At 39.1% G+C, this 13,502-nt stretch overlaps 1 protein-coding gene across 1 annotated transcript in view; it reads right to left on the bottom strand.

The window, feature by feature from the left end:
• Nucleotides 1-315: 315 nt before the first annotated feature.
• The window catches only part of LOC140554155 (heparan-alpha-glucosaminide N-acetyltransferase), a 37,184-nt gene continuing 23,997 nt past the window's right edge, over nt 316-13,502 (bottom strand). Inside the window, exons 12-18 of the mRNA XM_072676987.1 lie at nt 13,277-13,398; nt 12,277-12,400; nt 10,692-10,778; nt 9,522-9,599; nt 3,825-3,895; nt 687-799; nt 316-497 (exon numbers count right to left, since the gene is read on the bottom strand). Of these exons, the coding sequence (XP_072533088.1) occupies nt 316-497; nt 687-799; nt 3,825-3,895; nt 9,522-9,599; nt 10,692-10,778; nt 12,277-12,400; nt 13,277-13,398 (777 nt within the window). The remainder of the gene's footprint in view (nt 498-686; nt 800-3,824; nt 3,896-9,521; nt 9,600-10,691; nt 10,779-12,276; nt 12,401-13,276; nt 13,399-13,502) is intronic.

Here is a 13,502-nt window from a genome sequence, read left to right as displayed (position 1 = left end):
CAGAGCCTTACACAACTGACATCAAATAAAACATCCCAGGTGTCTTCGGAAGACAGTAAATCAGATGCCCGGGTTTCGCCACAGATACCTATTTACTAATTGAGCGGTGGAATACTCTATATGCATTTTTATGGATTAAACTAACACATCTAAGACTAATGGAGATGCATTATTGTAAGTGAATCTACACAAACATAGTTGAGTAAAAAGTAAAATAAAATGTTGTAAAATAATAATTTATGTGAAAGAAACCACTATGAAAAAATTTTACTTTTCAAAGTCAGTATCTGTAGTCCAATCAAGCGCTGGACATGCTCAGATTTTGAGAAAGAATCGTTTGCGGTATAGCAAATAGGCGATGATGATCCAGAGTGCAGTGCCCCACAGGCTCTGGAAGAGCTGCTCCCAGTGACTGTCCTGGAAACGCATCTCCCAGCTGAAGGGGAAGTAGAAACCCAGCAGAGAATGGCCTACATAGACAAAGATGGAGTTCATTCCTATAAAATAAAAGGTTAATAGTTAACAGATTAGAAATAGTAGGCTGTAAGGTAAAATTCGGAAAGTATCACATCACACCAAGAACACAAAGTTGTTTTTTTTTTACAGCTTTCTTTGTAACAGTATGAAGCATGCAGTTGCATTTAAGCAATCAGACAGTTATATTTAAGAGTCTTGCTTGTTCTTACCAGGATAAATGAAAGGTTGGCCACTCCACCAGCCTTTGATGTCAATAACAAAGTACATCAGACCAAGCAACACAAAAGACATGCAGCCCATGCAGGCTACGTAGGACAGGGACCTAAGAACAGAATAGGATATAGTAAAAGATTAAACCAGAAGGCATGTGCTGATCTTATCCCCAGGTTTTCATACCCTAGTTCACAAATAACCCCTATGTTGCTATCTGATCCTGCTATTCTTTCTTTTTTCATTACTTTACTACAAAAACCCATCAAACCTGTTAACCCCTTGAAACCACCTGCATTTATTATTCAGTTTATTGTTATATTGTTACATTATTAGCCCTTTAATTTCTCAGGCCCATTACATTCTAAGGCTCAGTTCTGCAGTTATATTGGAAGTTATTATTGGAGTCAGTGGGGTACCGGGCATCTAATAGGTTTATTTTAAGTTTAGTATTATAAAACGAATATGCATGTTATGCAGTTATGAGAATGAGGAACAGATGTATGTGCCCATAACATCCTCAGGCCCAATATTTGTTAATCGAAGTGCATTTTTAATTCCTCCTTGCTATTTAGAACTGGTACCATCTACCATCAAGTCCCTGTTATGTTTGAACCAATTAAGAATTCTCTAATTTGTCTTAAAGAGTGGTTTTCTGGAGAGCGAAATAGTGAAAACAGCTATGGAGAATACAGGGTTGTAGTGGCTTGTAGTGTGGTGTTCTTGCCTAACTGGGAAATCAAATCCAAGTTTGACATGGGTAAGGTAGTGTTGTTACCGCCTACACCTCACTAACGGGTCCAGAGTTTTAGGAGAATACAGGCCCCGGGGTAATCTGGCTTGTAGTGTCATGTTCTTACCCAACAGAAGAATCAAACCCTAGTCTGACAAAGGGAAGGTGGTGTTGTTACCCACTACACTACACCAACCAGTCAAAAGTTTTAGGAGAATACAGGCCCAGGCTTAACCTGGATCGAGTAGTGAAGATTATTTACATTTTTCCATAAAAAAAATCTTCTGTAATACTGGAAGATTAAACATGATGCATACACACATGCTCAGGCACACCAGACATAGCAGTAGCTCTTCTACGGCATACGTGATGGAGCTGCAATAGATAGCGACGACAGTCAAGGCACCACAATGTAAGAGAAATTGATAAATAATAGAATATAGAATAGAGCAGCATCTGTCCTGAGAGTATGGCTATACGAATCATTAGCATCCCAAGTGAATCCCTGGCACCTGTTCAGAAACGCTAGAGCTGCGCCAACAAGTCATGTCCTTGCCTGTTCCTAAGTGCCAGGATGTTGGATGGAATTTTATCTAAAGTCAAATGGCTGCATCCCAGAGTGCTCCGGCAGCCATTGTTTATGTCAGCTGAAGCGGAGCCAAAAACGGCTCTCGGCTAGTGGTTAATTACTTTTAGGAATCGAGACAGACGTACTCAGGGGCTCAATAAGCTGTATATGATGAACTGCCCATAAAACCCAGGTAGGTAATTGGTTTAGATGAACACTGATGGACTCCAAAAGAAGAGAACACACACATACATACCAACACCCCAAAATGTAACACAATTCATTATCTCAAAATGATGTAATGACATGTTTTGGTTACAATACAAAATATAGCAAATAATACTATTTATTATCTTAAGGATGATAAGGCAAAAAAAATAGACATCATGAAACCTGAAGCTTGTTTTACAAAATGTGTTACAGTGTATTTTGTTTTTGGGTTTGCAAACCAGCTGGAACAGACAAAATTCACTGACAAAACAGATATGCCACATTTTATATAATAATAAATTAAATAATAATAACAATAATAATAATAATAATAAACCATTTAGAACAAATCATTAGAAAGAATAAAAATGGTAAACAAATGAATATAGATGAGATAAATATTGTCACTGTCACACAAATCTCAATTTTTGCTGTTTTCTATGTTTTAATTATAATTGTTGAGTCCTAAAGTCCTATAAAGCTGCCATTTAGGAGATATGATTTCTGGGTGATAAAGACAATACATTATGTCACTATTGTGCCAAATTAAATGTTTATTGTGGTCATGCCTGTTCCATTCAGGGTTATGCTGTTGTGGGTGGAAGTTATATACACTCATCTTGGACATGAATGTAATGGCAGTATTGGACTTTTAATTATTTCTTTGAACTTTTCTTTTACAGACTGAATGTACAGGTTTAAAAGAATTCCAAGCACAGGTCTATTTTTCTAAAAAAAACAACACATGCCAACAGTCAAACAGGCCACAGCCAACATGATACGCACAGAGTTAACAATATACATACAACCAAGCCAAAATGTCTTTTAACTTGGCACGGCCAAGGCCACTTAACTTCCTGTTAGTGATCATGGCTGATGACAGCTGGTATCTTCTCTGTGCCCACATAAAAAAAGGTTTGTTTGGCCACACTCATTGGATTGACCAACATGGGAAAGTCCAAGAATGATCGCAGATTTACACAATGGTCTCCTTGAGTCATTTCCAAACAACTCTTAGATCATCAGTTCAAACAACTGTAAGAAAGTATAAGTAATTGGCAGGTGTAGCAGCAACCCAAGGAAGGAGCAACCCAAGAACCAACGAGGCATAGGCCTGCAAGCTGCTGGAGCACCAGTGTTACTGTCTACAGTCAAGTAAGTTTTACATTGCTATGGACCTAGAGGCTGTTGTCCAAATTGGTCCATTATACCAAAGCTGACTAAGGCTTGGAGCTGAACACATGAATACGGGCATGCCATTCATGTTAATGAGGAGTATGTAAACGTCCGACTACAGCTGTACATGTAGGAGTCATTTCATCACGCTCTGTCTAACAGTATGCCGGTGAAGAGAGGACTTTGGACATGATGTAGAGTAGAGCAGACATAATGTAGAGTATAAAACTGCTCTCTCTCATGGCTGTAAGGAAGAGTGATCAAGTCGGAGGATGTATCACCCTGCTTGCCTCACTCTTCCAACAGTAAAGGTGATTATTTACTGACCAATCTGTGGTTAGAAGTAAGTAAACGCGTGTTTTAGCAGCTCTGATTTGTGCCTACTGGAGACTCATCCCTTCCTTAGTGTGGAGAGAAGCGGCTGGATTTAGAGGGTCAGGAAGCACTTACCAAAGGTTTTTATTGACAGGTATAAATCCTTCGTCTCGTGTGCACTTAGAAAGGATGGCCGCCAAGATTCCCTGAGGGTCAAAATGAAACAGATTTCAAATCAATGCTGAGCCATAAAGCAAGCACTATCGGACAGCCGAGACTTGCAGCAGCACAATAAAGAGTCCAGAAGATTAGCCGACCGTCTGAGAGGAGAGTCAAGACATGTCCTGTTGACCCTGATACTATACAGTACGATGATTTTTATTTTTTTTTTTTTTTTTTTTTTTTAGACAAACCGGCAATGATGCACGTTTCAATACGATTTTTTAGGTCAAAATTTAATTTGATTTCTACATCGTTCTACATTACAGATTTTACATCTACATCAACTCTAATTACGCAAAACAGACTGCAAAATAACATGTGTGAGTAGTGGTCTTATAAAACAAATGAGCTACACTATAACTCTAACGAATGCATTCAGCTACTTTAAGTTGCACCCACTGCTGACACAGCAAATACACACATAGCTTGTCTGTAGATAAGTACTGCCATTAGAAAAGGACTCTCCAGAGCAGATAAACATGAACCTGTTGGCACCATGCCTAATGCCAGACATGGTCTAGAGGGGTATGCCCCACAGCATTGAGCTGTGGAGTAGTAGCACTGTGTTCTCTGTAATGATGATGCTCCATCCAATATTTTTGGGATGAGTTAAGGAGTTAGGGATGAGGTAGGGTGGTGATCATGCAACATCCTGACCTCAGTAACACTCTTGGTCCATGAATGCAATCAAATCTTCACAGCAATGCTCCAAAGTCCACTAGACAACTATTAGTAGTAGAGAAAAGCAGACTAAACTGTTTTAATACCCCTGGTTTGGAAGGAACAATGAATGAGCAAGTGTCCCAAAACTCAGTTTTATCAGTACATAAATTACATCAAGATATCATAATTATCATTAGTACTTAAAGAAACACAATCGTTTAATTGAATTTAGTGATAATTCATAATCTAAAGTCATAATTTTGTGTGAAATGAAAATGTCTTGAAGTATCACTATATTATATTTTTGCCAAATTTCCCATCCCCATTATAAATAATACTAAAGTACATTAGATGCACCCAGATACCCAACATTTGGCGGTGGTTTCCACAAAAGATGGCAATATAGAGAGAGTCTCATAAAAGATTAAAGAAGTGCATGAGTGATACAGTTTCAATATATTGTCCTGAATGTTCACTTTAAAATGCTTCAGTGCTGTTTAGAAGCAGCTGATTTCCACCTTTATTAGATTACATTTTACAATCTCTTTCACTATATGGGGGCAGCCATGGCCTAAAAGGTTGGTTCAATCCTTAGAACTGGTATCAATTGCTGAGGTGCCCCTTATCAAAGCACCTAACCCCCAATCACCTGCCCAGGCATTGAAGTGGCTGCCCACTGCTCCGGTGGTGTGCCATTACTGCCCTAATCATTAGTGAGTGTTCACTGGCACAGATGGGTTAAACGCAGAGGTTGAATTCTGATGTTCTGCTGTGCAATGGCGATAAAGTGTGCTCAATCTTAATCTTATTATTCATACTTTTCTATATGCTGAAAATATGCCCTCATCAGCAAAAACCCTCCGTAAACACTGCGTATATTTTGCAAAAACAGGCAACGGCTAGGACAGATTCAAACAAGTATTTCACTTTGGCGAGGGAAGACATATCAGCGTCCAAACCTGCTTGTTAGAGGGATATCCATCATTTGTATAGATGACAGAATCAATGGTGTGGAAATAGCCTGGCTGGCTCTAGATTGAGTCTCCAGGCTATGTAGGCAGGATGTGGGACAATCGCTGCTATGTGGGGCAATCGCTCAATTTCAATCTCACACTGCCGACCACTGATCGTTGAACTTTAATTAACTCAGGGCCCTTGCTTATTAGGACATAGGGGCACAACAGCCTCAAACGATCATCTCACAATCTGCCGCAGGATTTACGCCACAGCAGCCAGCCTAACTCTCTTAGCGTATGGTTTATGGCTCTGTTGATGTGGTGGGAGACAATTATGCACATGCTTAACCAGGAAGAACCCCCTCCCCATGTCAAAAGTGCATTAACCATACAAGAGGCTGCTCAAGCTGCAGTGTTTTCTCAAACCATACTGCTCTCCGGAGATGTCAATGGTAACTGATAGTCGTGCCTGTGGTGTGTCTGCAACAGCCTCACTGTCTCGCTAAAAGCTCAGTCATGTGCTCTATGGGTCAATAAATATCTTAATCCATATTTTTCTGTGACCGGCCATTTCAGTCCAGGGAAGGGAAAAAAATATATATTTTAAAATACAAAACGTCTCTGAAGACATCTCTACATCTCACCGCTCAACAACAACAGACGATTCGTACTGCATTCACGACTCGTGTACACGCATGGAACTAGTCGTTATCATCAATTATCAAAATCATCTGCATCCCAACTGATGACATACTTTCTAAAGACAATGTCAAGACAAACCTCCACTCCCACCCCTGTGTTTCACAACAGAGGCTCCTGCAGAGGTGAATGGTGGGAGTAGAATGTTTTACTGTTAGCTGGTTTATTTTATCATCATAATGCTTTACTGTTGGCCAGTTTATTTTATCGTGCTGTGCCTCTAGGTACAACAGAATAGATCTCCCCTCATTTATTTCAGCACCCTGAGCGCTACAGCTTCGCAATAATGGCCAACATGGTTCAACACAGAGCTATAATGGGCCAATTTGTCATAGAAGCTGGGGTTAATGAAATTTAAAATACTGGGATCAGGCATCTGCTCACACTGGGTTCACAATATGTGCTCTCCCCTCACGTATCCTGCTATAAAAGGCGGCGAGGGTGGATGTGTAATGCTTTGCACGGCGCTACTAAGAGCTCTCTATGTAAAGAAAGGAATTATGTGTTAGCAGACCTTTAATTAAGCGTTGGTACAACTAATGGCCTTATGTTGCAAGATGGAGAGGGACTGTGGAACTTGCAATTTCCTTTGAAAGGATGTTTTCTGAAGGACATACACAACGTTTCATGAGTTCACGCTAACAAAGACTTTCATTCGTCTTCTTCAGTGTCAGCCGTGCACCTTTTGAATGATGACTCTCTTTTATTGCTCTCTGTCTCATATCACATAATCCTTCCTGTTGCACTCACAGCAGAGAAGAATGCCGCATTGTGCATGGACGTTCTTCTGGTTTTCAGCACATGCATTTTGACCTATTCATCATAACTGTTGGTCCAGGAAATTTGTTTTTGCCAGATCCTGAGTCTGAATAATAAAGTTCCTTCTGGTAAGTTGCAGGTCACAACAACTGTGCTGGACCTTATGGCCAGTGTTTCACAAGCCCTTTCCTTGAGGACCTTTCCTATACAGCACAGTTAAGCGATTTGCCTTGTCTCACACCTGATTCAGTTCATTGGCTTTTTTTCAAAACCTTCTAGGAGAAGCTGGGATAATGCTAAACTGAACAGTTAAGGGCTTCTCCAGGACACAGACTGGAAGACAGTTATAAAGAGCGCAGCACTTAATATAGTTAAATGTCTCAAAGACGCTCGAAAATCCTAATAACTCATACAGAGACCTTTTGATATTCAGGCACAAAGAATGCTATTGCCTGAGCTCTCCTTGGTCATTCTGCTGGTGAGCTTAATGCCCTCAGTCTGCCAGACAAAAGCCTTCCATCAGCACCTGTGCTCTCTGGAGAGGGCATTCCAGAGACTCTGCCACCAGAACCCCAAAACACGCCAGCAGCAGAGTTTTCCTGTAACATACAGCTCCATATTCATCTACGGTCCCTGGCTGGAGAGATATTCTGTTGTGTGTGCCACAATAAAAAACCCTACTGCTCATTTATCTCCCATATCAACTGATTCCTGACATAATGTCAATGCCTTATCGTTGCTGTCCAGAAAAAATAATCCTATCATTTTTTTCCGCTTCTATTTTTTCACCATTATTTGACCAAACTAGCTGGCTTTTATATGGTGTGAACATTTCATGATGTATGAAAAGGCGTAATAAACATAAATATTAATTGGAATAGAATCCATATACATTTACTTAAATTGAAAGTTAAGAACAGTCTTGCCTTCTTCTGTAAAGTTACTATTTTCTAAGGAGAGCAATTCCCACAATCCCCTAAATGGAGCAAACTACTGCTGAACAACAGTGTGTGAACTCTGCCCCTTTGTTTATCCTGGAGGCTCTTAGAGAATTAGACATCTCGCATAACCATGCTCTTTCCCCAGGGGACAGAGGTATAAATGCCCTCCCACCCCACACTACCACCATAGCATATGCCCTCTTCGCTTTACAGACCACCCAAATGGAGCTTACAAACATAAAGCTGCTTCCCTCCTCCCACCATCCAGTCAATCTAACTGTTCTTATTGGTTATCTTACAGGTGAGCTTTGTACCTGAAAGATCTGTATGAAGTGGCCACAATCTGGCAACAAGAGAGTGCTCACTACAGAGACGTCTCTGCTTCACATGCTATGTAACTAATATGTAACATTACCAGAATACTCTGTTTGGTAAGACCACTAGAGATCAACAAGCCATGTGAGCCATCCGGTCCAGTCCCAAGAGGGGTCCGATACCAATCTCTGCCTGAGAACCCGTTCTGTGCATGTACAGACAGATCATATGACGTCTACCTATTTCATTAACTGTCTGCAACTACATGCAATATAACACTCATGTGCTGCAAAGATCCTACAGTGCTGTGTACATAGCGGGTATAGTTTTGATATCTTTATGCAGAGCTATGATGGCTTTTACAGTCGTGTGCAAAGGTTTGGGCCCCCAGTGGTCAAATGACATGTTTGTTAACACTGTAAGTGGAAAATAAGGTCAAATCCTTTATTAAAAAATTACATCTGCACAATTCAATGCACACTGTTTATTCGATTGAGATTAATTTTGCATATTGAAAATCAGTTCCAGTATGCACAACATTTTGGTTGTGGCACATTTTATAATATGTTATGTTTCCCATAATATGTTCAATTTAGCAAGGGGTGTTCTAAAATTAGCAAATATAAAAAAAGTAAATTTTAAGTTGTTTAGTTAGGATTATGATTTGTTCACTTATTTTTACATCATCTGAACAGTGCTTACAGCTCTGGAGTAAAACTGAACTAATCCCTCATGTTGTACTGCATCGCTGCATCTATACAAAGAGCTAGGCTTTACAAGATTACTAAAGCCATTTTTTTAATGAATTTTCATGAAATATAATTTGTCACATATTAATAATTGTTTCATCAATAATTTTGTCATTGATAAGTACTATTTTCAAAATAAAAAAGAATTACGAAAAAAACCTCTCTATAACCTATATATCCTCACCATTGCGTCAAAACCCAAAAGAAGCATTATTTTATTTATTTTTTAAATACATTTTTAATAAATGTAATAAATAAAATCAAGCACTTATTGTGTTCAACTCATTAAACAGTTGAGTCCGTTTCTCAAACCCAGATTAGAGCTAAACAATTTCTAATTGATTTAACTATTGACTGCTATTTAATTCTAATGTAAACAATGTCTAGAAAATGGTCTGGTGTTCAGATAATCATAAAAGTTCACAATGTATTATTTGGTATAGTGCACTTTTATCTTAAACTCAGTATTCTTATCAAAATCTAAATTTTGGTATTGTGACAATCCAGTGTGCAATGTTGATAACTTACCAGAATGATGGCCCAGATGATAAAGCGTATCATGATGCTGCTGTTCATTTTGCGGAAGAATAGGAAAATCTTGCCTGCCTTCAAGAGAAAAGACATGGCATAGCTCAGTCCCTTCTAACACTGCTATTTCTAATCCATTTTCAGCTAATTCTGCTTGTTGAAACAATTCATGGGACTTCATTTGTGACCTTTTCAGATCAGTCTTGAGAATCACTGGAGTTAAATGTCACAACAATAACTTGCAGGGTCAATTCTTGCTATTAGTGGTATATGCAGTCACTTCAGGTCCCAGAGTCATTTGAATCATACATTTTATTCATTATCATTTGCAGAATAGTGAATCCATTAAGATGCTTCCAAAACTTTTTGAAAAAAGTAAAAAGAATATAATTTAGGTACACAGAGGGCCCCCAAGTAGGATGTGGCCTAAGCCCCCCCAAATGTTCATAAAAAAACACATGTATATAAATAATGAGTTTGGAAGGCCAATAATGCTGAATTCATGAGAACTAGAATCAGCTAAAGCAGCTCTGAGGGTCTACTGGACAATAGTGTTCATCAAGTGGTACACTTGTGTAGTGCTGGATGTGGTTTGGCTGTAAGCGGATGTGCTGGTTGTGTCCCTGACATGGAGCTCAGGTTTCAGTGCTGCTGTGCAGGGACGGCCGCACCCGCTGATTAATTTGGTGATGACGAATGTGCCTCAGCCGAGGACGTGCTGGCGGACGGACACAAACGGGGAGGCCGACACCTGCCGTGTTCTCTAAGACATGTTGATTGACTGGCTCGCTGCTAACTGTTTTTTGCCTCCGCCTCCGGGGGATTAAGCAATGCACCCAGGTTTGTGCGGCGGGTTCTCAGCAGCCGGTGCGACACTGTCACTATCAAAGGGTGAGAAACTTTTCAGTACTCTGCCTGGGATCTCTGCACCGCAGACTGCTATGCTTTACTCTGCTCTGTGGTCCTGAGAGGAAACAGCTGTCTGGCTGTGGAAGTGGTCAAACAGGCCAGCTCTGGTCACCTTAAAAAACAACCATTAGGCTTTTTTGTGCTTTGGAGGTCTGAAGCAAGCAAGTTTTCACAGCAAAATGGGTACTTTCATGCAGAAGCCAGAATTTTAACATGGTCTTCTCTGAGTATCTGGGTTTTAAAGCTGTGATATTAACTTACTTGCATCCCTATGAATCCCATGACGATAGAATTGATTGTACCTAGAACACCTTCTGGGTCAAAGGGCTGAGTTGTGTGGTACATGGCCTGTGAAGTGAACAAGATCAGTCGTGAGTCGAATCACTCTTAATTATAAAGGTGTATCTTTGGAGCATTGACATTGACATGCATATTTGGAGCACTAGAGCATGTTCTGTTCACTGAAGCTATAAAATTGCATAACATTATATGTCATATTAATAATTCTTAATGAATACATATTTTATGGTCAAAGCTATTACTTTATGCACATATCTAAACAGTAGAAACAATTCTTTTCCAATTTTTTCTCAATGTTTCTGATTTGATGAGAAACTATAAAATAAACAATACAATGTAATTAAGTATTTATAGTAATTTTCTGTCAAATTATCACAGCTTTGATAACCATTAGACATTCTGTATACTCATTTTTATTATAGGTCAATATTCTACGCCTTTGTTTGAAACCATCTGCAGCCTCATATTGGACACATTTAATTATTCCACAAACCATTGGTGATCCAGTCCGATTCATTTCATCAGTTAAATGGCTGAATAATGACTCCAAACCTCTGAACAATGACTCCAAATTTTTGAATGATGATTCCAGACTTTTGAAGGCGTTTCACAATCTTTGAATGTTTACAAACCATTACTATGGTTACCAACGGTTACTAACAATTACCAACAGTTACCAACGGTTACCAAAGCTTTAATTGGTGATTCCACATTTTTTAATTGGTCATGCCAAAAATTTGAACGGTTATTCCAAACCTTTAAATTGTGATTTTTTTCAATGGTCACATTTTGTAAGTGGATTTTTTGGATGAAGATCTAACAGGACCAGATGAATGATATTCTTGTTTTGTTAAATTCCTCATCACATATCCCATGTTAATGTTCTATGATACATGATACATGTGAATTTCCTATGATGTTATAAACCCCACTTTTTAGCCATATGCTTTGATTAACTCAGACTCATACAAACTAATGAAATTTCCTATTTCTAACATGCATTTTAATGGGTTCAATAAGACTGAGTTTTAAATACGTTTTCTGAAAGTTTTATACTTATTAATTGTATTTCGTAGGATAGTACATGTAGGCCTATTTTTAACTGTGAAGAGCTCCTGAAATATATAAATATCTGCAGTACAACAAACTTTAATAAAACACTTAACAATATGGCTTTCTAGTAACCATACTTAGTAACTATGGTAAATAATAAACTCAAGAGTGACTATTTGATGTAAATAATATATTAGGTTTAATCGGCAATTAATAGACATGAGATGGAATTAACATTAGAACTAGTTAATAGATGTCCTCTAATAAATTTAAGCTTTTTTTACACCATAAAAAGCTTTGGTAGTTTTGTGGTAAAATAAATCTGTTTAAATAGTTTAAATATTTGATTAAAACAGTGCAAAGTAAAATTGTGTTCATATGAACAATATTTAACATCAATTTACACATCATAAACACTGCATATCAAGTGCTCTATTCCACTTTTTACAGCATCGCTGGTGAGTTTTCTTGTTCCATGAGCTGTAATTCTTACCTTGCATGTAGGATACCAGTAGATGTTGTCTCCTAATAACCACCTATCTATATATGCGGCTGCTCCTCCTGTGCAGTTAGGGTACAGGCCGTTATCTCCTATTCCACCAGCTCCCAAATACCCACTGTTGAAAGAAATATATGATTTCAACCTGTCTGATTTGTCTGGACTCACCCTGAGTGGATGAAATAAATCCTTTTCTCCTTCAAGCATTGTTCCTTTAGAGTACATTTTTTATTTGAAGCACAGCCAGCTGATATATTTTGGCCCTAAATAGGAGGAGCAGAATGTTTATGCATTATGTTCTGGGGAACAAGGACAGTGTTTGTAATGGAGAAAATGTATGTCCTCTCCAGAAGTGTCCGGAGTAGTTTGCATGTATTTCCCAATGTCATTAGAGAATCGGACAGAATGAAAAAAAGGGCATAAAGGAGAGGAAAGGATAGGACAGCAGAAAGGAGAGTGTAAATGGAAAGGTGAAAAAAATAAATAGGAGAGAGAAAAACATGGCGAGAGAAAGGGAAAGGAAGATGGATCCTCTGCCCCTGCCTCCTTTTAGTGCACATGACAGACTGAGATTGGCTAATTATTCCCTCTGAAGCATTTGCCACACACTCATAAATCACCAGGAGTGTCTCATAAGAGCAGCACAACACACCGCTCTGCCTGCATGCACACACACACAGACACACACACACAAATCATCACACACAATTCCTGAGACATGTGCCCATGCAAAAAAACAAAAGCATTGAACAAGACCCGCATGCCTAAATAGCCACTATCCTCTGACGTTGATGAACAGTGATACCGACTCGCCCAGCACCTGCTTGATAATATTAACATGATATATGATGAACATCAAGATCACGTTACATTAGGATCAAGATCACTGAGGTGGATAAAACAGGCGTCAGGAACGCATTACACTCATCAATGGTTTATTACATGTGGGATTTATGCACATGTTCAGCAATAGCTGTGTTGAACTGTGACTTACGTGGGGCAGTTAGGCACAGGCAGCAGGAAGGTAATACATAACCACGCCACTTCCAGCAACGCCATGAAGAGCCACTCTGGCCAATACAACACCACGTCCTGAACAGGGCTCCACCAACGGACCTGAGGAAGTTCAGTACAGAGCATGCGGAGTCAATGACCACCTTCACATCTGACCTTCCAGCAGACACTGTTAAAAATAAAGCTGATCAAAAAAGGGTTGTTGG

Source organism: Salminus brasiliensis, chromosome 4, assembly GCF_030463535.1.
Source record: "Salminus brasiliensis chromosome 4, fSalBra1.hap2, whole genome shotgun sequence".
NCBI lineage: Eukaryota > Metazoa > Chordata > Actinopteri > Characiformes > Bryconidae > Salminus > Salminus brasiliensis.
The sequence above is the reverse complement of the archived record's forward strand: the minus strand, read 5'-3'. Positions and strand labels throughout refer to the sequence as shown.